This window comes from Muscardinus avellanarius (assembly GCF_963383645.1).
Source record: "Muscardinus avellanarius genome assembly, chromosome: 12".
Classification (NCBI taxonomy): Eukaryota; Metazoa; Chordata; class Mammalia; order Rodentia; family Gliridae; genus Muscardinus; species Muscardinus avellanarius.
In genome coordinates this window covers 18,802,281-18,823,950 of record NC_137798.1, presented here as the reverse complement: position 1 = coordinate 18,823,950, position 21,670 = coordinate 18,802,281, and the positions used below count along the sequence as shown (strand labels likewise).

The 21,670-nt window shown below is 48.4% G+C and overlaps 1 protein-coding gene across 2 annotated transcripts in view; it reads right to left on the bottom strand.

Annotated features, from left to right (window-relative positions):
• The window catches only part of RYR3 (ryanodine receptor 3), a gene marked incomplete at both ends in the record, with an annotated part of 530,337 nt that overhangs the window by 224,523 nt on the left and 284,144 nt on the right, over positions 1-21,670 (bottom strand). For both annotated transcript variants that reach the window (XM_080708162.1, XM_080708163.1), the window contains 3 exons: positions 12,747-12,939; positions 18,796-19,037; positions 20,484-20,617. In XM_080708162.1, the coding sequence (XP_080564288.1) occupies positions 12,747-12,939; positions 18,796-19,037; positions 20,484-20,617 (569 nt within the window). The remainder of the gene's footprint in view (positions 1-12,746; positions 12,940-18,795; positions 19,038-20,483; positions 20,618-21,670) is intronic.

Here is a 21,670-nt window from a genome sequence, read left to right as displayed (position 1 = left end):
TCCCAAAGAGAGGTGCTGGCTCAAGTGCTGGATATACCTTCAAACTGTCAAACCAGCTTCATCACTTGCAGCCCACCAACCACCTCCAGACGGATGAGGAAAGGCTTCCTCTGTAGAGAAGTGTCGGGGAAAGGAGAAAGGCGCGTTTCTCCTTCTGAAACCAGATGATGGGGGCACCAGCCGAATGCTTAGAAGACATACAAGGGTCCCCTAGAGGGACACAATTGCCTGGTGGCAGGGCAGAGAAAGGGAGAGAGCAAGAAAGGGCTACGCAGCAGAGGACTGCCGGGGACTGGAGTCCAGAAGGAGTCTGCTATCAGCCATCTTGAAAGGGCAGGGCAGGGAGAGGAGCAGGGTGAGGAGAGAGGTTGGGGGCAGCCTGGGGGCAGCCAGCAGGGATGGTAAAGCCTGTGCCCCCAAAATTAGGATAGGAGCTCTCATCTGAGACTCACAAGGAAACTACAAAAGGGCCCCTGAAGAGAAAGATGTGGCGATTGTAATAACTGTCACCAAGGGCCAGACGCCACATGACCACCTACCCGCCCCACAGCACACGTCTACTGCCCCAGCAGGTCCCCCAGGCTCAACTCTAGAGGGGTCTGAACTAACTAGCCCAGGGAGAGGGCTCAAACCTAAACTTGATACAACTCTGGATTTCATAATCATATAAGTGAAACTTTTAAACTACTGACAAGGTTGTTTGTATTCCTCTGGGAGCAAAACCTACCGGACCTACCCCAGAACTCATTGAGGGCAGAAGCCAGTTACAGAGCAAAAGGAGAGAGGATGAAGTTACATCTACCGAGCTACACCCCTATCCCTTTTCAATTTTTATTCTGAAATAAGTTCTTGCTAAACTGTTGAGGATGGTCTCAAACTTGGAATTCTGTTGTCTCAGCCTCCCAAGGATTGGGCTTACAGATGTGCGCCACCATACTCAGCTTACATTAATGGATTTTTAAAAATAATTTCATTAATCAATTTGAGATTCGATCTCTCTCAAATGTGCCATCTTAGGAAGAAGAGTTTTTTAATTGGTGCATTATAATTGTACATGATCAGAGACTTAGAGTGATACTTTCCTAATATGCATGTAACATTATTAGGGCTGTTTTTTCTCTAACATCTTCCCTAGAAAAGGGTTTTTTTCCTTCCGAAAATATTCATAATAAGTGACAGTGTTCTCAGATTCTTTCACCTTAGAGATGAGCAACTGCTCCAGGAATAGCCTGCTGGGAGCAGTTATGGGATGTGCAAAGAAAATTTTAATTTTAATTTTAATTTAATTTTTTAGTAACTTTGCAACACAAGGCAAATTGCACTGAAAAAAATCCCCACTAGCATTTTAAGTTTTATCTTTTGAGATTTGTACATTTTTCCTTGCTAATTTGTAGAAAAGATGAGGATACCTATTGCAAATACCCAGGTGTGAAAGATCAACCTGTAAATAAAAAGTACAGCAAAAACCGAGACAAAACTTTGCTGTGCTCAAAAAGGGGTGACCAGTCTTCCTTTCGTTGGGCTACCATGTTATCATTGACAGTTTACTAGCAAATAGAGAGCTACTCTGATCTATTTCTCTTTACTCTTATCTTCTACTGAATCCTTTCCAGAGGGATAGGACAGTGTCACAAAAAAGAAAAGAATCCAAACTGTGTTAAGAGGAGAAAAAAATTAGCAAGCTTTTGCTGACCTGCATTTAACTGGTAAGTCATGATTCATAAATGCATCTTTAGTTTGGACTTCCAAGACTGGAGAACAGCCTGATTTATGAGCATTCCTGCGTTCATATTTCTTTTTGGCTAGCATTTGATGAAAGCCCAGGGCAACTCAGCCAGCGCTCATCATGCTCTCTGCAGAAGTATATTTATCTCAGTAATAATTTCCACAGCATTGACCACAGCAAGCTGGAAATAGCCAAGCTGTTGGTTACCTGAATTTTAGCCAAGCCTGATGGATACCAACGGAAAACCAATGCAACCACAAATGCCAACCGCTTTTATAAATTAGAAAAGGTTGCTGATAAGAGTTACGTAAGATGGTTAAGTAGATGTATGAGGAGCTTAACTATAGTTGTAAAATATATCCCACAGTAAAGAACTCATCTGTTTCTCGCACAAGTTGCATTTAGATTTCACTATATATGGTGGCTGCTTTTATGTATCTCGTGCTCTGATGCCATTTGTGGGGTCCTGGAATGTGACAGTATTTTAATAAGAACTTCCTGGCATCTAAGAAACTGAACATTTTGGGTAGGCTTAAAGGTACGTATGCCTTCTTCCCAAATTCTGTTCTATACTGAGCATAGTAGTTACATCGGAAGCCACTGCACAAGTAATACTGCCCACAAGCAAACTGCACCGAGAGGAAAACAAGAGGCACATTCATAATCATTAGGAAAGAGGGTCCATATTGATTTGTGGATTGTGCCAGTAATTACTCACATTGCCTTTGACTTCACTGAGGGTAAATCTAATTGAAAACGATTTTTTGCCCTTCATGTGGCTCTGCTCTTCGATGGCTGTTGGCAGGGACATCCTAATCAGGTATTATTAACAACATAGTTCGTAATGATAAAAATAATTATTAAAAAATTCAAGACCATGACCTCATTAATGGCCATAATATAGAAGAAAATGGGACTGTGAAGGAGAAATATAATTTACAGGCCACATAGAAATTAAAAATAAATATGAGGAATAAATCTAAATGGTTCTGTGGTGGGCAGATAAGACTCTGTGTTCATTGGCAGAACAACCCCTGTCTCACTGGGGAGATACTAGAAAAGCAGGCAAGCCGGGCATGGTGGCGCACGCTTGTAATCCCCGCGCTTAGGAGGCTGAGACAGGAGGATGGCACAGGTTCGAAGCCAGCCTCAGCTACTTAGTGAGACTCTCAGCGACTTAGTGAGACCCTGTTTCCAGATAAAATATAAAATGGGTCTGGGAGTATAGCCCGGAAGTAGAAAGCCTCTGGGTTCCACCCCCAGTATCACCACAAAAAAAAAAAAAAAGCAAAGTACTGGGTAAAATAATAACTAAACGATTATTATGACACATTTCTTTTCAGCAATGTATTTTAGTTAAGCTGTTATTAATATCCTGATTTCGGTAGCACGCCAGACCCCTGGAGAAACCGGGCCCAGTAAGACGCTGGGTTCTGGGCGGGGGTCGTGCGCAGCGCACACCAGCCAGGGCCCGGGTCGCGGGACTCTGGGCCCCGGGCCGAACTGCGCATAGCACGCCAGACCCCTGGAGAAACCGGGCCCAGTAAGACGCTGGATTCTGGGCGGGGGTCGCGCGCGGGGCACGCCAGCTGGGGCCTGGGTCGCGGGACTCTGGGCCCCAGGCCGAACTGCGAGTAGCACGCCAGACCCCTGGAGAAACAGGGCCCAGTAAGACGCTGGATTCTGGGCGGGGGTCGCGGGCGGGGCACGCCAGCTGGGGCCCGGGTTGCAGGACTCTGGGCCCCAGGCCGAACTGCGAGTAGCACACCAGACCCCTGGAGAAACAGGGCCCAGTAAGACGCTGGGTTCTGGGCGGGGGTCACGCGTGGGGCACGCCAGCTGGGGCCCGGGTTGCGGGACTCTGGGCCCCAGGCCGAACTGCGAGTAGCACGCCAGACCCCTGGAGAAACCGGGCCCAGAACAGAAAAAGATAAAGAAAAATATCGGAGAGGAGGTAAGAAAGCCGTTATGGATGCCAGGACACTGAAGATGCAGACAAAACTTATCTAAATGCACTGGAACTTATGGAAAAATTCGCCATGAAAGAGGACTGCTATTTCTCTATATTGTTAAGAATCTCAGACATCACCTGTAAGGAGAGAGTTTAGCAGAGACCAAGGAGAAATGCGGTGTTAAAAGAGTTCTCTGCGATGGTGGTGGAGACTTGTATTCAGGAGAAGCAGAAACTGGATCTTACCAACTTTATTTTTTTGGAGAAATTACACCAAATGTCGAATGCTACCATCACGCATGCTTAGGAACACTGGACAACATTCAGAGTGGAAAAAGAGCCTGGGAAGGATTTGAAACGGTGGAGGCAGTGGCAATGCCAGTGGCCAATACTCAGGGGAGGCAGAGATCTGATACATTACACCTGGAACCTTTGAAATAATAACCACAGAGACAGTGATTGGAACCTGCTGAGGGGTTAGGCGGGTGCCGGGGCCAGTGGCCGACATCGGAGCTTGCTGTGAGGCAAGGCCACTACTGAGGCCTCCGTGGCCAGGATTGGAACCTGCCGAGGGGTTAGACCGATGCTGGGGCCAGCGAGGCCGGCATCGGAGCCTGCCATGAGGCAAGGCTTGTGCTGGGGCCTCCGAGGTCGAGTCTGGAACCTGCTGAGGGGTTAGGCCGGTGCTGGGGCCAGCGAGGCCAGCATCGGAGCCTGCCGTGAGGCAAGGCCGGTGCTGGGGCCTCCGAGGCGGGATAAGAGCCTGCCGAGGGGTTAGGCCGGTGCTGGGACCAGCGTGGCCGGCATCGGAGCCTGCCGTGAAGCAAGGCCGGTACTGGGGCCTCTGAGGCCAGGATAATAGCCTGCCGAGGGGTTAGGCCAGTGCTGGGGTCAGCGAGGCCGGCATTGGAGCCTGCCGTGAGGCAAGGCCGGTACTGGGGCCTCCTAGGCCAGGATCGGAGCCTGCCTTGAGGCAAGGCCAGTACTGGGGCCTCCGAAGCCAGGATAAGAGCCTGCCGAAGGGTTAGGCCGGTGCTGGGGCCAGCGAGGCCGGCATCGGAGCCTGCCATGAGACATGACCAGTGCTGGGGCCTCCAAGGCTGGGATTGGAGCCTGCTGAGGGGTTAGGCCAGTGTTGGGGCCAGCGAGGCCGGCATCGGAGCCTTCCTTGAGGCAAGGCCGGTACTGGGACCTCCGAGGCCAGGATAAGAGCCTGCTGAGGGGTTAGGCCGGTGCTGGGGCCAGCGAGGCCGGCATTAGAGCCTGCTGTAAGGCAAGGCCGGTGCTGGGGCCTCTGAGGCTGGCATCAGCCTCCCTTGAGGCAAGGCCAGTACTGGGGCATCCGAGGCCGGGATAAGAGCCTGCCGAGGGGTTAGGCCGGTGCTGGGGCCAGCGAGGCCGGCATCGGAGCCTTCCATGAGGCATGACCAGTGCTGGGGCCTCCAAGGCCGGGATCGGAGCCTGCCGAGGGGTTAGGCCGGTGCTGGGGCCAGTGAGGCCGGCATCGGAGCCTGCCTTGAGGCAAGGCTGGTACTGGGGCCTCGAGGCCAGGATAAGAGCCTGCCGCGGGGTTAGGCCGGTGCTGGGGCCAGCGAGGCCGGCATCGGAGCCTGCCGTGAGGCATGACCAGTGCTGGGGCCTCCGAGGCCGGGATTGGAGCCTGCCGAGGGGTTAGGCCGGTGCTGGGGCCAGTGAGGCCAGCATCGGAGCCTGCCGTGAGGCAAGGCCGGTGCTGAGGCCTCCGAGGCCGGGATTGGAGCCTGCCTTGAGGCAAGGCCGGTACTGGGGTCTCTGAGGCCAGGATAAGAGCCTGCCGCGGGGTTAGGCCGGTGCTGGGGCCAGCGAGGCTGGCATCGGAGCCTGCCGTGAGGCAAGGCCGATACTGGGGCCTCCTAGGCCAGGATAAGAGCCTGCTGAGGGGTTAGGCCGGTGCTGGAGCCAGTGAGGCTGGCATCACAGCCTGCTGTGAGGCATGGCCGGTGCTGGGACCTCCGAGGCCAGTATCGGAGCCTGCCGAGGGGTTAGGCCGGTGCTGGGGCCAGCGAGGCTGGCACCGGAGTCTGCCATGAGGCAAGGCCGGTACTGGGGCCTCCGAGGCCGGGATTGGAGCCTGCCGAGGGGTGAGGCCGATGCTGGGGCCAGCGAGGCCGGCATTGGGGCCTGCCGTGAGGCAAGGCCGGTGCTGAGGCCTCCGAGGCCGGGATTGGAGCCTGCTTTGAGGCAAGGCAGGTACTGGGGCCTCCGAGGCCAGGATCGGAGCCTGCCTTGAGGCAAGGCCAGTACTGGGGCCTCCGAAGCCAGGATAAGAGCCTGCCGAAGGGTTAGGCCGGTGCTGGGGCCAGCGAGGCCGGCATCGGAGCCTGCCATGAGACATGACCAGTGCTGGGGCCTCCAAGGCTGGGATTGGAGCCTGCTGAGGGGTTAGGCCAGTGTTGGGGCCAGCGAGGCCGGCATCGGAGCCTTCCTTGAGGCAAGGCCGGTACTGGGACCTCCGAGGCCAGGATAAGAGCCTGCTGAGGGGTTAGGCCGGTGCTGGGGCCAGCGAGGCCGGCATTAGAGCCTGCTGTAAGGCAAGGCCGGTGCTGGGGCCTCTGAGGCTGGCATCAGCCTCCCTTGAGGCAAGGCCAGTACTGGGGCATCCGAGGCCGGGATAAGAGCCTGCCGAGGGGTTAGGCCGGTGCTGGGGCCAGCGAGGCCGGCATCGGAGCCTTCCATGAGGCATGACCAGTGCTGGGGCCTCCAAGGCCGGGATCGGAGCCTGCCGAGGGGTTAGGCCGGTGCTGGGGCCAGTGAGGCCGGCATCGGAGCCTGCCTTGAGGCAAGGCTGGTACTGGGGCCTCGAGGCCAGGATAAGAGCCTGCCGCGGGGTTAGGCCGGTGCTGGGGCCAGCGAGGCCGGCATCGGAGCCTGCCGTGAGGCATGACCAGTGCTGGGGCCTCCGAGGCCGGGATTGGAGCCTGCCGAGGGGTTAGGCCGGTGCTGGGGCCAGTGAGGCCAGCATCGGAGCCTGCCGTGAGGCAAGGCCGGTGCTGAGGCCTCCGAGGCCGGGATTGGAGCCTGCCTTGAGGCAAGGCCGGTACTGGGGTCTCTGAGGCCAGGATAAGAGCCTGCCGCGGGGTTAGGCCGGTGCTGGGGCCAGCGAGGCTGGCATCGGAGCCTGCCGTGAGGCAAGGCCGATACTGGGGCCTCCTAGGCCAGGATAAGAGCCTGCTGAGGGGTTAGGCCGGTGCTGGAGCCAGTGAGGCTGGCATCACAGCCTGCTGTGAGGCATGGCCGGTGCTGGGACCTCCGAGGCCAGTATCGGAGCCTGCCGAGGGGTTAGGCCGGTGCTGGGGCCAGCGAGGCTGGCACCGGAGTCTGCCATGAGGCAAGGCCGGTACTGGGGCCTCCGAGGCCGGGATTGGAGCCTGCCGAGGGGTGAGGCCGATGCTGGGGCCAGCGAGGCCGGCATTGGGGCCTGCCGTGAGGCAAGGCCGGTGCTGAGGCCTCCGAGGCCGGGATTGGAGCCTGCTTTGAGGCAAGGCAGGTACTGGGGCCTCCGAGGCCAGGATAAGAGCCTGCCGAGGGGTGAGGCCGGTGCTGGGGCCAGTGAGGCTGGCATCGGAGCCTGAAGTGAGGCAAGGCCGGTACTGGGACCTCCGAGGCCGGGATAAGAGCCTGTTGAGGGGTTAGGCCGGTGCTGGGGCCAGCGAGGCCGGCATTGGAGCCTGCCATGAGGCAAGGCTGGTACTGTGGCCTCCGAGGCCAGGATAACAACCTGCCGAAGGGCTAGACCGGTGCTGGGGCCAGCAAGGCTGGCATCGGAGCCTGCCGTGAGGCGAGGCCAGCATCGGAGCCTGCCATGAGACATGGCCAGTGCTGGGTCCTCCTAACCCGGGAACGGAAACTGCCGAGGGGTTAGGCCGGTGCTGGGGCCAATGAGGCCGGCATTGGAGCCTGCCGTGAGGCTAGGCCGGTGCTGGGGCCTCCGAGGCCAGGATTGGAATCCTGCCAAGGGGTTAGGCTGGTGCAGGGGCCAATGGCCAGCATCGGAGCCTGGCGTGAGGCAAGTTCACTCCTGCGGCCTCCAAGGCCGGGACCAAAGCCAGCTTAGGGGTTAGACCGGTGCAGGGGCCAGCGAGACCAGAACTGGGGCCTCCCATGAGGCAAGGCCGCTGCTTGAGCCAGCGAGGTCTGGATCAGTCCACTGAATAGCCAGGCCACTACTGGGACCATCAAGAGTGGGATTGGTACTTGCAACGCAGCATGCACAGAGAAATATCGCAGAAAATATAAATCAGACGCTTCTCTTAATCAGCAATAACTAGGAGGAAAAGGGCAACAGGAAGAGGTTGAGCTATAGAAAGGGCCCTATAGTGAAGCAACTAATGTGACCAATCAGAGGGTATGTAATACTGGAGGACGGAGCCTCTTTAAAACACAGGAGGTACATAAACAAATGTATCAAAGTAAATCACCAAAGAAGTGTGGGATGGAGGGAGGGGGAGGGAATGGGACGGGGGCTGGAGGAGGGCTAATTGGATGATGTGTGCTTGTATATCCTCTCAAGTCTTGTACTCCAGTGTGATTGATATATGACTACAATGCACCAATTTAAAAAATTAATAAAAAAGTATGACTAAAATGCACCAATAAAAATTTTAAAAAGAAAAAAAATATCCTGATTTCTCTTTCTAGTTTTTCTACAGCTGAATTATTATAGTGCAAAGAACTTCTCTAAATTTCAGCACCAAATCATACTCTACCTGTTAATATAAGACTAAGTATGAGTTTATTGATTTCATTTGCTCATAAGTGAAAATAAACCAGTTGGCTACTCTCATTATAGGACTAGACCCACCCTGGCCAAGGACATCCTGGAATAGATGGATTATGTGTGTTTCAAGTAACATGTATTTCCCAACAAAGTAGGCACTGTGATTTTACATCTCTAATCAAAATGACGCTGTGAGACCCAGAGACAGGATGTGCAGCAAGAGGGAGCATGTGGCAAGGCCCTCACACTGCTTCTCATACACTCTTTGTTCATGATGTAAATGAAAAGAGCCCAGGTCTAAACTCTTGATTCTTCAAGTCAACATACATGGACCTTTCCATTTCTTAGATCCTCTCAGAAGTTGTGCCTCACTAGTGGTTAGATCTCTTCCTTCCTTTCTCTCTCTCTCTCTCTCTCTCTCTCTCTCTCTCTCTCTCTCTCTCTCTCCCTCCCTCCCTCCCTCCCTCCCTCCCTCCCTTCCCCCCTCCCTATTTTTGCAACTTTGCTTCTCTCTTACATATGGACTCAGAAGTCTGCATGATCTGCTGACCCAGATGAAACATGCTAGAAATTTTTTCTATATGTGGATAACATTTAGTCACCTCTTATCTTTACTTGCCAGCTGCAATTCTTTCTCAAGAGAGGGTTCCAAGACAAAGTCCCACCCCCCTAAAAAATCACAGACACAACAACCCATTGTTCTGAGGGAGGCTGGAAGGATAACCTAATAATAAAGAATTACTCTGTAACTTGGACAGCAGATGTACTGTTCTCTAAACACAAAATACACAGTACATTTGTTAGCAGCAGACTGGAGAAAACCCTTTTTCCAAAGATCGGAATTCACCTAGTACTGTTCTCAGATGGCATGCTTGGAAGTAGGTGTAATCCCTGGAAATAAGTTAAAACCAGTGAGTAGGATGTGTTCAAAAGTAAACAAAAGGAAAAGAGGACTAAGGACAGGAAACTGGAGCGATCAACTGCTCGGGCAAAGGTGGCCCCGGCCCAGGGTGACCTGCCTCTCTGGAGAAGGCGCTGGGTCAAAGGAGGCAACTGCAACTCTGCTGTGCTGCTTCAGACTCTGCTCCGCCTCTTCATTCTTGGGAAATGGAGCAGAGGAGATGCCCAGTGAGGCACACACCGAGTTCCCCTGACTGCAGGTGACGTTGCCCTCGTCTTGTCTCTCTTCTCTGTGCTTACTGTAGAACTTCCTGTTTCCAGGAGCTCCCTATGGCTATCGAAGAGGAGTCCCTGTGCTCAGCCTCACTTTGAAAACAAAGGGCATAAGAAAGAGCATTTGGAAGCAATGTCCTCAGCAGAGAATACAGATAAAGCTCTTTAGAATATAATGACTGGGGCTGATGTAAGATTCTCTGGCTTGAAGATAGATCTTCAATCCTAGTAAATGCTGACTATAGTAGTCTCCAGCTGTTAAAAGAATCTCAGACAATATTAGCATACTCATTCATATGAGTATGTTTGTAAACACACATGGGCCTATATAACATACACATACCTGTCCCAAGTTCCAAAGGCTGAATATCATTTCCAAAGGGTGATTCTTCACTCCTAGTAGTTTATTTAATTGAAACAGAACTGAATTCTCATGCTCCTTTGGAAGACACAGGAACATGCCTTGACTTATCAATCCACATGAGGTGCTGAGGCTTGTGGCAGTAGCTTCACTCTGCAAATCTCGTCACTTGGATGCCTAGGACTCTGAGATGGGCTCTTTGTGGTACCAGATCTAAGCTCCTATCTCCACAACTGTCCTTCCCTGGTTCTGACCAACAACTCTCACAGACATGAGTGTGAGTCTAACTGCATTGATTCCAGTCTCCTACTCAATGAACTCCACTCTCTATAAAATATGGGGATGGGGAATGGCTAAACAAATTTTAGGGAAAAAAGTTATTGGGGGGTCTTGCCTTACAAACATTAAAATGTATAATAAAGCTAAAATAAAACAGTATCCAACTGGTACAAGGAAAGAGGGGCAGAGCAACGAACACAGCGCTCAATGCGAGTATAGGAAAAACAGCACGCATTATACAAGTCCAATGTAACATAAAATACTTAGATGTGTATATAAAAGGGTACTAAGTTAACTTTGGGTGGTAATATTATGGGCTCTTGGTATTTTCTTATATTATTTTTGTGAAGAATAAAACTATAAAGGAAAAACCTTAGTATAAAAAGGTAAATCACAAATTGGAAGACATAGCTAAGACCAAAAGAAAATAGTTTAACGGCCTTAATGTATTAAAAATTTCTCAAAATTAATATCCAAAGTCCAAGAACACAAAATTAGCAAAAATGTCAAGATGAAAAAATGCTTAAGAGCCCGGCATGATGGTTCATGCTTATAATCCCAGTACTTGGGAGACTGAGATAGGATTGCCTTTCAGCAACTTAGTGAGGCTCTCCACAACTTAGTGAGACCCCATTTCAAAACAAAAATAAAATAGGGCTGAGGGAAAATGTAGCTCAGAGGTAAAATGTCCCTGGGTTCAGTCCCAGCACAAAATAAAATAAAATAAAACAAAGCAAAACAACTGCACTGTTTTACTATGTTACTATGTTGGTAATTAATGAAATAGAAAATTTAAACTCTGTCAGGGAAATGGATGGAAGCGGAGAACATCATGCTGAATGAGATTAGTCAATCACACAAAAAAATAAGAGATTGGATGCTCTCCCTAACATGTGGAAGCGAGGGAGAGTGATAGGAAGAACTCTAGATGAGGAAGGAGAAACTACAGATGAGGGGGAATGTGGCGGAAGGGGGAATTCCTAATGGACATGATGTACACTCACAAACATTTCAAAGTCAATCGCTAAGCAAACATGAGAAGGAGGAAGGAGGTAGGGAATGGGGCGGGAGCTGGGTAAAGGCCGATAGTGATGTGTGCATGTATGTCTCTACCATCTTGTACTTCATTAAGGTGTATGATACAACGCACCAATAAAAATTTAAAAAGAGAACACGTAACAGTAAAAGTTAACAATGACTCAATCAGTCTGGCACTTCCATATTTTGCTTAAAATAACATTACAAGCCCCAACTTTTTATCTGAAATCCTTGGAGATGTGTTTCGCTCTTTGAAGTTTTTTAGGGTTTAAAAAAGAAAGAAGAGCCAAGTGGAATCCCAGTACTTGAGGGCTGAACCACGGAGGGTCGCAGTTTTGAGGAGCCTCAGCAACATAGCAAACCTTTCAGAAACCTAGCAAGACTCTGTTTCGAAACAAAACATAATAAAAGAGCCGGAGATATGGCTCAGAGGTAAAATGCCCCACACACAGAAAGAAAGGAAGGAAGAAAGGAAGGAAGACGTAGCAATACATATATTATAAGCTGAACCTTCAGCCAGATGAGGGGTAGTATCAATAAAACACATTAATATTTCCTCAGTTAAACACATACACATTCATTAGGAGTAGGATAAATTAAAGATTGAAATGAGTTTCAATCTTTGTGACAATTTTGCCACAAATGCATTCAGGTTAGATTTATTGCGAAATGACTTATGAATGAATTCACGGGTTTTAGAGCATCTCTGAATTTGAAATTGTTGATAAGAAGTGTGAACTGCTCATAAATTTTCCTGAAGTTAATTTGTCCACATAATTATAAATTTGGGCTCTATAAAAAAGTTCATATATTTTGACATTCTTTTAGGAGGAAAAAACCCAGAATGCAGAAAAATTTATGTGTGAGGATGTGCATGATTTATTCATAACAAAACCAACAGGTATGAAAGTATAACATCAAAGCAAGGCTATATGATGATACTGCCAAATAAAGGAATGTTATGTGGCCATAAAAAACCACTTTGAGGATAACTGATGACTCAGGAAAAGCCTCATTACTTATTGTTGGATAAAAATAAGACAGAAACTTCATACCTCCTGTGATTGCAAATGAAAAAGAGTAAGTATATTTGTAGATAAAATACTGGAAGAAACTACTCCAAAATATTAAGGGATTATAGTTAAGCATTGGAATCACAGGTGATTTTTACCATCTCATATATAATTGTGTCTTTCAGTGTTGTTAACAATGAGCACATAATGCTTTCATAATTACTGGTTTTCTACACAGGATTGATCTTGCTATTTATCACAGTATATAACACAATCCCTGTGGGAGGCATGTGTTTGGCAGGTGGGTGGAGGAATGATAAGTTACCTTTCACCCTGGCACCATCATCCTCTTGGGGCACCTGGCTGGTGGGACTGAAGCCCTGGAGATCAGTGGCTGCCCAGCTCATGAAGGTGATAGGGAGGTGGGGCCATACACAGCCCAAACTTACTTGACACCTGCCGAAAAGCTCATCACAGGGAAGAAGAGCCCGTCAGTGTTGAAGTTCTCGAACATGCCCTGCACAGGCTGTCCATTGATGCGGAAGGAGATGCTGGGCACGCCGAGGTCCAGGCAGCAGCTCACCACGTCGTCCGACTTCAGCAGGTGCTGGTTGATAGAGGCCACGGCTCTGGGTATCCGACCTTGGGAGTCAAGAACAGGAAGAAGGCTGCGGGGTTGTGGGCATACTTACCAGGCAGGAGGAAGTGCTCAGAGGCCACGGCCGGGAGTGGGGAAGTGTGACAGGCACACAGGAGATCCGGATATGCTCCTGTGTTTGAAATGCAACCTTGCTTCCCTGTGTAAGATGAGCATTGAGCAGTGATTTCCTGAACTGGTGAAGGGCAGACACCAGGCTCCAAGCCGCTAGGAATGAGAACAAGAACTTCACCTGTTCCCCGTGCGCTCAGACCCTGGAGTGGTGTCAGAAGTAAGCAACAGACTGCGGTTGCTCTAAGTGCTGTTAAGTAAACACTTCATGTCTATTTGAATACAAGAGCCCATTCCATACAATGCTCATGTTGTGAAAGGTCACTGGAGAAAGCACATCTCATTCTTAAATGGAACCAGTGTAAAGAGTTTGAAACTGGAAAAGAGGCCATTGTGAGATTGCTTTCGCACACCCTGTTCTGTAGTTATGTCCCACCCAGGAAAGCCATCTCCATCCCTGGGAAAATGTTCAAGGCTCCAGATGATTTGGCAGAGTTCTTCAACCCATGTTTAAATACGTGGCAGGTAAATGCAGGGTGAGAGTGGCCTCTGAGTCACAACGGCTCACCACATGAACCTGGGCCTGTGATTTTACTATAGGATCAGTTTCCCCATCTGTAAAATGGGCATGGGGATGCCACAGGGAACCTGCGAATACAGCTTTTTGTAGGGACCATTATTATTCCAATGACTTTGATGAAATAAATGATAGATGTCCGGTATACCACTCATGAGGCAGGGTAGTATGGCAGTTAAGTTGAATTTCTAGAACCAGATGCATGGGCTTGAGACCTGGCTCTGTCTCTAATAATGTGACTTTGGACAATGAACTTACCTTTGTGGACTCCAGTTTCCTAATCTGCTCAGTAGGACTCATAATAACGTTTACCTCGCAGGGTCACTGGGAGTTGTATTATTCTGCGTATGGCAAGCTTAGAAGAGTGCCTGCCATGCTGTAACCCACAGCAAATGTTATTATTATCGTTTATATTATTGTTTCTATTAACCCCAGAAATCATAATTTCTAGGCCAATGGTAGTAAACCTTGCTAGAATATTGCAGAATTATATCTCTTATAATATTTGGAAAGATAACAATATGGACATTAATAGCATTGAGGTTAAGTCTAAAAGTTGACTTAAAATATATTCTCTTTTATTGAAGTATGTGGTAAAAATGTATACTTTCCAATATGTGCAATGTATTTGATTCTTTTAGAGCAAGCACCAGAAATGTAAGGCTGTCCGAGAAAAGGCAAACTTGTTTTAGTTTTCCTAAGAACAGCTTCAAATGCATTTTAAGTTATTAGAAACTGAATAACTCTAGAGACCATCCAGTGAGAGAGGTTGGGAGTTACTTCCTGTATGTAGAAAAAAAAAGTGCCCTGATTTAAAGGCCCGAGCTCCTCTGAAGGGCCGAGCAAGCTCGGGAAAGCCATTCCAAACCTAGCTCTGCTTTGGATCTTAAGTGTCCCCCAAAGCCCATGTGTTAAAGCCTTGGCTCCCGGTGCTATGGGGAAGTGGTGGAACCTTTCAGGGGTTGCTGTGGTTTGGATCTGGGATGTCTCTCAAAGGCTTGTGGGTTGATGGTTGGTCCCCAGTGTAGTGATGTGCAGAATGGGTGGGGCTTTGGGGAGTGGTTGGACCACAGGGGTTCAGAGCTCATCAGTGGGTTAATCCATTTACAGCTGAGTGGGCTGGCTGCTGGCAGGCGGTGGACATGGGAGGAGGTGGGACCTAGCTGGAGGGAGTGCATCCTTGGGCGCATGCCCTTGGGTCTAGATCCTGTCCCCAGATCTTCCCCTTTCTCTCTGCTTCCTGGCTGCTCTGAGTAGCTGTCCTCTACCCCGGCCTTCTGCTATGATGCTCTGTTTCGCCTCAGGCCAACACAGTGGAGCCAGCTGATCACAGACTGAAACCTCTGAAACCATCAGCCTAACAAATCTCTCCGCCTTTAAGTTGTTTTTCTCAGGTATTTTTCCAAGCAATGAAACTTACTAATATGGAGGTGGGACCTGGTGGAAGGTCTTTATGGGCATCTCTAGGAAGGGAACCTCAGTATTTTCCTCTGCCTTTTGCTTCTTGCTAAGGAGGTCTACAGTGTTACTCCTCCACGTGATCCTGCCATGATGAGCTGTCTTGCCACGGGCCCAAAACAATGGGGCCACCAGGCGTGGTGGTGCACGCTTGTAATCCCCGTGCTTGGGAGGTGGAGACAGGAGGATCAGGCAGGTTCGAAGCCAGCCACGCTGGCTTAAGAGACCCTGTTTCCAAAAATAAAAATAGGTCTGGGAGTGTAGCCCGGAGGGAGAAGGGCTTCCAGGAACCCCAGTACCACCAAAAAATAAAACAAACAAACAAACAAACAAAAAAAAAAACCCCAAAACAATGGAGCCAATTGTTCTCAAACTTTGTAAGCCAGACTAAACCTTCTCTCTTTATGAATTCATTATCTTGGGCATTTTGTTATTGTGACAGAAAGCTGACTAATACTCCCAGCATTGAAAGATAGAGGAAAAGGCCACTTAATCATATGCGGCACATCTCCAAATTAACCTAAGGCCGTACTGTTGCAGGGTTTAATCTCCTCTGATGAGTAAACAGTGGTGCTCAGCACTTCCATGGCTCTGGCGCTGCAGAGTTTGGTATTATAATACAAACACAAATATTTAGGCATCTGGAATGAGAGAGGAGCCAAGGACATAAAATGCTGCTGTTCCACAGCCACTCCTGGTCTCGCCCAGCAGCACTGGGGTGAGATGGGTCTGAGTCACAGCGAGCTGTACTTTGACAGACAACCCAGTATCCTGGGACTCATCTCGGCAGGGAGACAGGTAAAGTTCCCTCATGCAAATTGGACTTCAGGGCTAAATTATCTTTATGAGTCAGTAGCTTTAATGAGTTCAGGAAATAGTTTTACTCTACTCACTCTTCTCTCGGGAAAATGAATCCTTCTTAGGGGCAGGCGGGGGTAAAAGGGAAGGAGAGGTGTGACTTTTCTCCTGTGACTCTTGCCCTTAGCCAGTTATGTACTACAGGCTGCTCTGAGCTAACTCACGTGCACAGGGCTCCTCAGCTGGCACCCAGAAGTGGTGTACAGGCTCCAGTGGCCAAAAAAATCTATTAAGGCTGCTCTTGCTCTACACAAACGAAAAGCTCGTTGGTACTCCTAGGATGTCACCTGGACACTTCTTTTCCCATTCAGCATGAGGCATGTTTTTGTGTCCAGGTAGATATTGCTGAAGTGGTCTTGAAGTACCCAGGAATCTGATTTGAGCAGTACAACCACAGCGAGTTCACAGACAATGAGGGAAGGGAAATCACATTATCGGGTATCTGATGTGTGCCAGGAATTTCATGCTCCTTATCTCATTTAAATTACACAAGGCTCCTCCTCTTCCCCCTCCTCCTCTACAGGCTCTCATGGTGTTGAGGTGAGCCTAAGACTCCTGCCTCAGGTGATCAGCCTCAGCCTCCTGAGCAGAAATATGCCACTGTACATGAATCTGCCTTCGTTTCATCTGAAGAAATAGTCTAAGAGGTTACATAATTCACCCAAGGTAAAACATCAACAACCGGCAGAGCTAGGATTCAAACTCAGGCCTGACTTCACAGCCACACTGTTTTTTCTTAATTTTCCCCATTGAAAAAGTGTTAGGAGCATTGCAATTCTTCCCAAAGACTGCAACTTCTGTTGTACTTTTAATAAGTATGTTAAGACCAGTTGGAGGCAGTGGGTTAATCTGTGCACACAGATAACTTTAAAGTTAATGAGCCTGGGTACTTAGATCTCAAGGAAAAGAAGAAAAATTGTCCTGACCAGTTCCCACAATATCTCCCTGGTCACCTTCTGTTCCCTCCTATGGCAGGCTGCAGGGTCATTTCTGCTCTTCTCTTCATCAGAGAGTCTGAAGCCCACTGCTGTCCTGGTGGAAATCATTAATAGAAGCCTAATTTCTTGGGCTGGTGCTCATACTGACATATTTACCCGAATGCCTGCTGCAAGACAGACGTTCCTGTGTGCTGGTTAGAGAAGTTAGAATAAGGCCCAGGGTGACTCAAGGAAGCTTTGAGTTTTAGTGAGAACGAGAAATATGAATCTTGGAGAGAATGGCTTTCCCACTTTTCAGAAGATGCTAGAATCTAAGGGTTTCCCAGTTCCTTGAATGTACCTCTATGATATTTTACCACATGTATATAATGTTCAGAGTCACAGTGTAACCAGCCCTCTTCCCCCTTCTCCAACCACAGAGGAATAATGTTATGATGACCGGCATGGCCCCAGAGCATGGAGCTTGCTTGCCTTCAGAGGAGACAGGACAGGCGGGCTGGGGGTGGGGGAGGCCAACTGCACACTTTTAGGGTGATACACAGGATGCTCAGGCACTGAAATGCACAGATAGCAGCCCCTTATTGACACACCATGAGAAGACAATCTGCCTCCTGATTCACTGATGCATCCATCCCTCCAGTATCTAAAATGGATATAGAGATTTAGTAAGTATCCTACCCCATGCAGTACTGTAAAGCTCAAAGAAAACTAAATAACCATTTTTTAAAAAATTTGATACTGATTAGCTTCTCCTTGAAACAAGGGTCTGATTTGCTTCATCCAAGGATATAGGAATGCATTCTTTCCTTAAAGCAATTCAGGATTAATAAATATACAAACAAGTTTACAACATTCCTAAAATTTTATAGTGTTCCAACCAAAAGCAAACAGAAATCTTCACATTGAACAAATGAAAACAAAGACCAACTACAAGAAGCATCAGGATCCAAGCTGACATGAATTATTGACGTTAGGCAATTCGATTTTAGCCAGAAAGCCAAGAGAAGAAGGAAAATGTGGTGGGTTACACAGTTCCCAGTCACAAAGGAAAAACAGTGTATAGGTTTGCCTTGTAGAGACAAACTTTTCCCTCATGCTGGATTTAAGGAAGAACAGGTGCCATGGTTTCTTATGTAAGGAGACACAGCACAGTGCTTGCATAAGGGATTTCTACAAGGGACACAATGGCTCCAGTTGTAGTTTTGCAAAAGATAGAAAAGACATGCTTTGGACAGTAGACAGCAATAGGTTGGGCTCTTGCTCTGGGCGAAAGCCTGAAAGCCACCCTCGTATTTTTACTCAGGCAGAACCAATCCATTCCTCCATGGGTATGGGCCGTGGACATGCTTGGGAAAAGCATCAATGTTTATCTAAAATGGAAGCTTCAACTCCTATTTGAGGTTGGCACTGACTGTGCATGGAATCTAGACTGTTCGCCATCCTAACTGGAAGCGGCTGGCAGTGCTGATAAGATTATAGACTTGCCAGTAGATCAGGATCCTTCTCAGTGTGACTTGAAATAGATTCCTTAGATATCTTTGTGCCTCAATTTCTACATCTGTAACACAACATCAATCTTTTTTACCTTTAGGTTTCATTACGAAGATAAAATGAGAGGAAAATTATACAAAAAGTATGTAATACTTCCCATTAGATAAAAGCTGAGTATATCTTTCTCTGTATTTATAAAATCCCAACAATTATGTGCAGTAAGGATTAAATACAGATAACAAGCTTAAGAAGTTAAATATCTGCACTGGACCATATAGCTAGGAACTTTCAGAAAATGGTCTCAATTAGGTCTCCTTTAAACCTGATGCTCTTCCCACCTAATCATCTAAATTCATCTCATGAGTCTGTGTCATTTCAACTGAAAGTGGCAAGTTCAGCCTGAACAATCTGAGGCTCAACTGTTTCCAGTAAGACATCAGGGACAAACGCCTTCTCAAGGGACTCACCTGACCAAAGATGAAGTCCGTCGAAGCCATAGGAGTATAGGTCATCGCCAACACCATTGCCGCCCCATCCTTCTCCACCTCCTGGGTATGGGGCATAGCCTGAGGAGGAGGCCCAGCCCACCCGCAGATGTGTGGGTTCTGCTGTGAGGAAAGGGTCCACCTGGTCGATAATCAGCTCGAAGTACCACTTCTTGTACTGGGCTGATCCCTCCGCAACTCCCAGGAAGATGTTTGGCCGAATACTGAAATTAAACGTGGGACAGGTGGCAAGTTGAACCAGACCCAGCGGGAGGCACTGGCCCAATTAAACCCAGTGCAAAAGCAATTCTGTGTATTTTGTTATTGTTCAAATATATAAAAAGTCGACAGCCTTCAGTGCTTGGTCAAGTTCTTAGTGGGAGGTGTCAAGAAAACATTAATTCTATTATAAAATATAAAGGGTTGTCTCTTTAAATATTCCATTCAGGACAACACATTTATGGAGTGCCAACCATGGGCAATGGTGCTGAAAATGTTATACAGAGTTGGATGATTACAAAGCATTGTGTCTTTCTGCAAGAGAAAGAAATTCTTACTTGACTTCCATCTTCTGGTTAGTTGGTTTAAGCTCTTTCATTTTCGAAACAGCAGCTTTGTTCCCTAAGTATTATTAATAACAATGGCCTCTTAAAAGTCACTATTAGGCAGCTTTGTTAAGGGCAAGAGCTTTTAATGTGCTCAACAAAGTGGCTAAAAGCTTAGGATGGGTGATGAGAGTTTTTATGTTGGAAACTCTTAGGGAGAGACCATTCCTGGGGTGAGGCTATGTCTTGGTTTTGGTGAGCAAGGAAAAACAAAGTTGTACCAAGAAGGAAGGAAGTCTTCATAATGGTTCAGGTCTAGGGGATGCAAGGGGTTCTTCCCTCCCTAGTGTGGATGAGGGTGGAGACCTAGGTGGAGAGTAGATAAAGAACCAAAGGCCTACCTAAGCTAGGCACAGTGAGTTTGCATGACTCACATGTAGCCACACGCAGGAACCAATAGGCTAGGGGAAGTGCTTGGCCCATGTTTTTCCTCCTGACCCTTATAGACAGCAATTGGGTAAATGGTCATGTGCCGGAAGATTCAAGAAACCACAGCACGAACTTGGGACCTCCATTCTATTACAGTATTTTAGAAAAAAATGGCATATCAATACACACAGGAAAACTGGGCATGGTGGCACACGCTTGTAATCCCAGCATTTGGGAGGCTGAGACAGGATCGCTGTTTGTGGACAGCCTTAGCTACTACTTAGTGAGGCCCTGTGCAACTCAGTGAAACCCTGTTTCAAAATAAAGAATAAAAAATAAGGCTGGGGTATAACTCAAAGATAGAATGCCGCTGGGTTCCATCCTTGGTATCGCAAAAAAAAAAAAACATAGGAATATTTTATTAAAAAGTTATAAGACATGCATTCATGTTTAGGCCACCTTCAACTCCCAGGTAGCATATTTCCTTCAGCTTCAGCCACTTCAAGGGGAAAGTTTAGGAACCTCTGCCAAAAAGGATAGGGTATGAGGCCCTAGCCATGAGACGGGCATTGTAGCTTGTGTTGCCATGATGGCACTGAGTGAGACTCTGGAGTGTGGATCGGCCCTCCCTCTCTTGCCTGGAAACAAGATGGGCAGAACCATGCCTGGCATTTGGAATGGCGGTGATGGCCTTACCTGGTCACATCGTTAATTAGCCGTGTTTGCAGGAGCAGGTTTCTCCGGGGCAGTAAGTTGTCACAGATCAGGTTCTGGTTGGCTCGTACGGCGACCCCATTGCAGAGACAAAGGGAGCACAGGACATCCAGAACCTGCAGCAGAACAACCACCAAACCTCAGGCCCAGGAGGAGGCACAACAGGCGGGACTCAGACTCCACACTGCATGCCTCCTGCGGACACTGCTCCATTACAGTGGGTTAAAGCAGTTCTGCCCTGATGGTGCTCCGCACTGAGGATTAGGAGGAGCTCAGACAGCTCTTAATGAAAAGTACTTCGGTTCTCATTTGGTGAAGGTCCTTGCATGTAGCAGGCTTGGGAACCTGAGGTGGGAGTGCAGATTCCTGTCTGGGCCTCTTGCCATGATGTCATTAAAACTCATTAAGATATCCTTTTATTTCTAGGAATTAGTATTCAGACCATTTCTTCTGCTTTCCTCCTCCCATCTGGAAGGAGAGCACATCTGCAAAAGCCCAGATGGCCCATGGCTCCAAAGACCTGTGACCAAGCCGCTTCTGCTCTTGTTTTCTAGCTGCCTGGAACCTGGGATCAGCCCCTGCTCTCCTGATCCTGCACGCTGCCATCACAGCTGCCCTCTCTGCACCGTGTCGTGTCTTCTTTTGTTCAAATTCTGAGTTTGTATCATGGCGGAGCGAGCTGTGCGGGCCAGGCACTGTCCCTCTCTCCTTCCCTCAGCGTGAGGAACGCGCAGTGAGCAGTCTGTAAATAACAGCCGCACCATGGCAGGCAGTGCCGACAGGGAGCTGGGCAGCCGCACTTCGGTGTTTCAAAGTGGCCACGGAAGACTCAGAGCTTACCGGGGTTGGATAGTTTCAGGTTGTGGATGGCATCTGTGTCCTTAATTCTCACAAACCAATTTTCCACCTGAGTCCCAGAATGTCATTTTTGCTCTAGATATATACCAAGCACATTTATAGGACAAGCAGAAAAGTGTCCCAAAGGCAGTTTTCTGGGGGACTTTTGCTATTACCACCCTGTGAAAGAGACCAACTGTAGAAACTTGAAATGCAGAGGATAATCTCTCACTCTAAGAAAAGAGCCCTAGATGGCCAGGACATTAAACAATTTTTGTCTGGCCTAGCACACATTTTCATTTGTTTTGCCTTGGAGTGATGGCTGCAGGAGC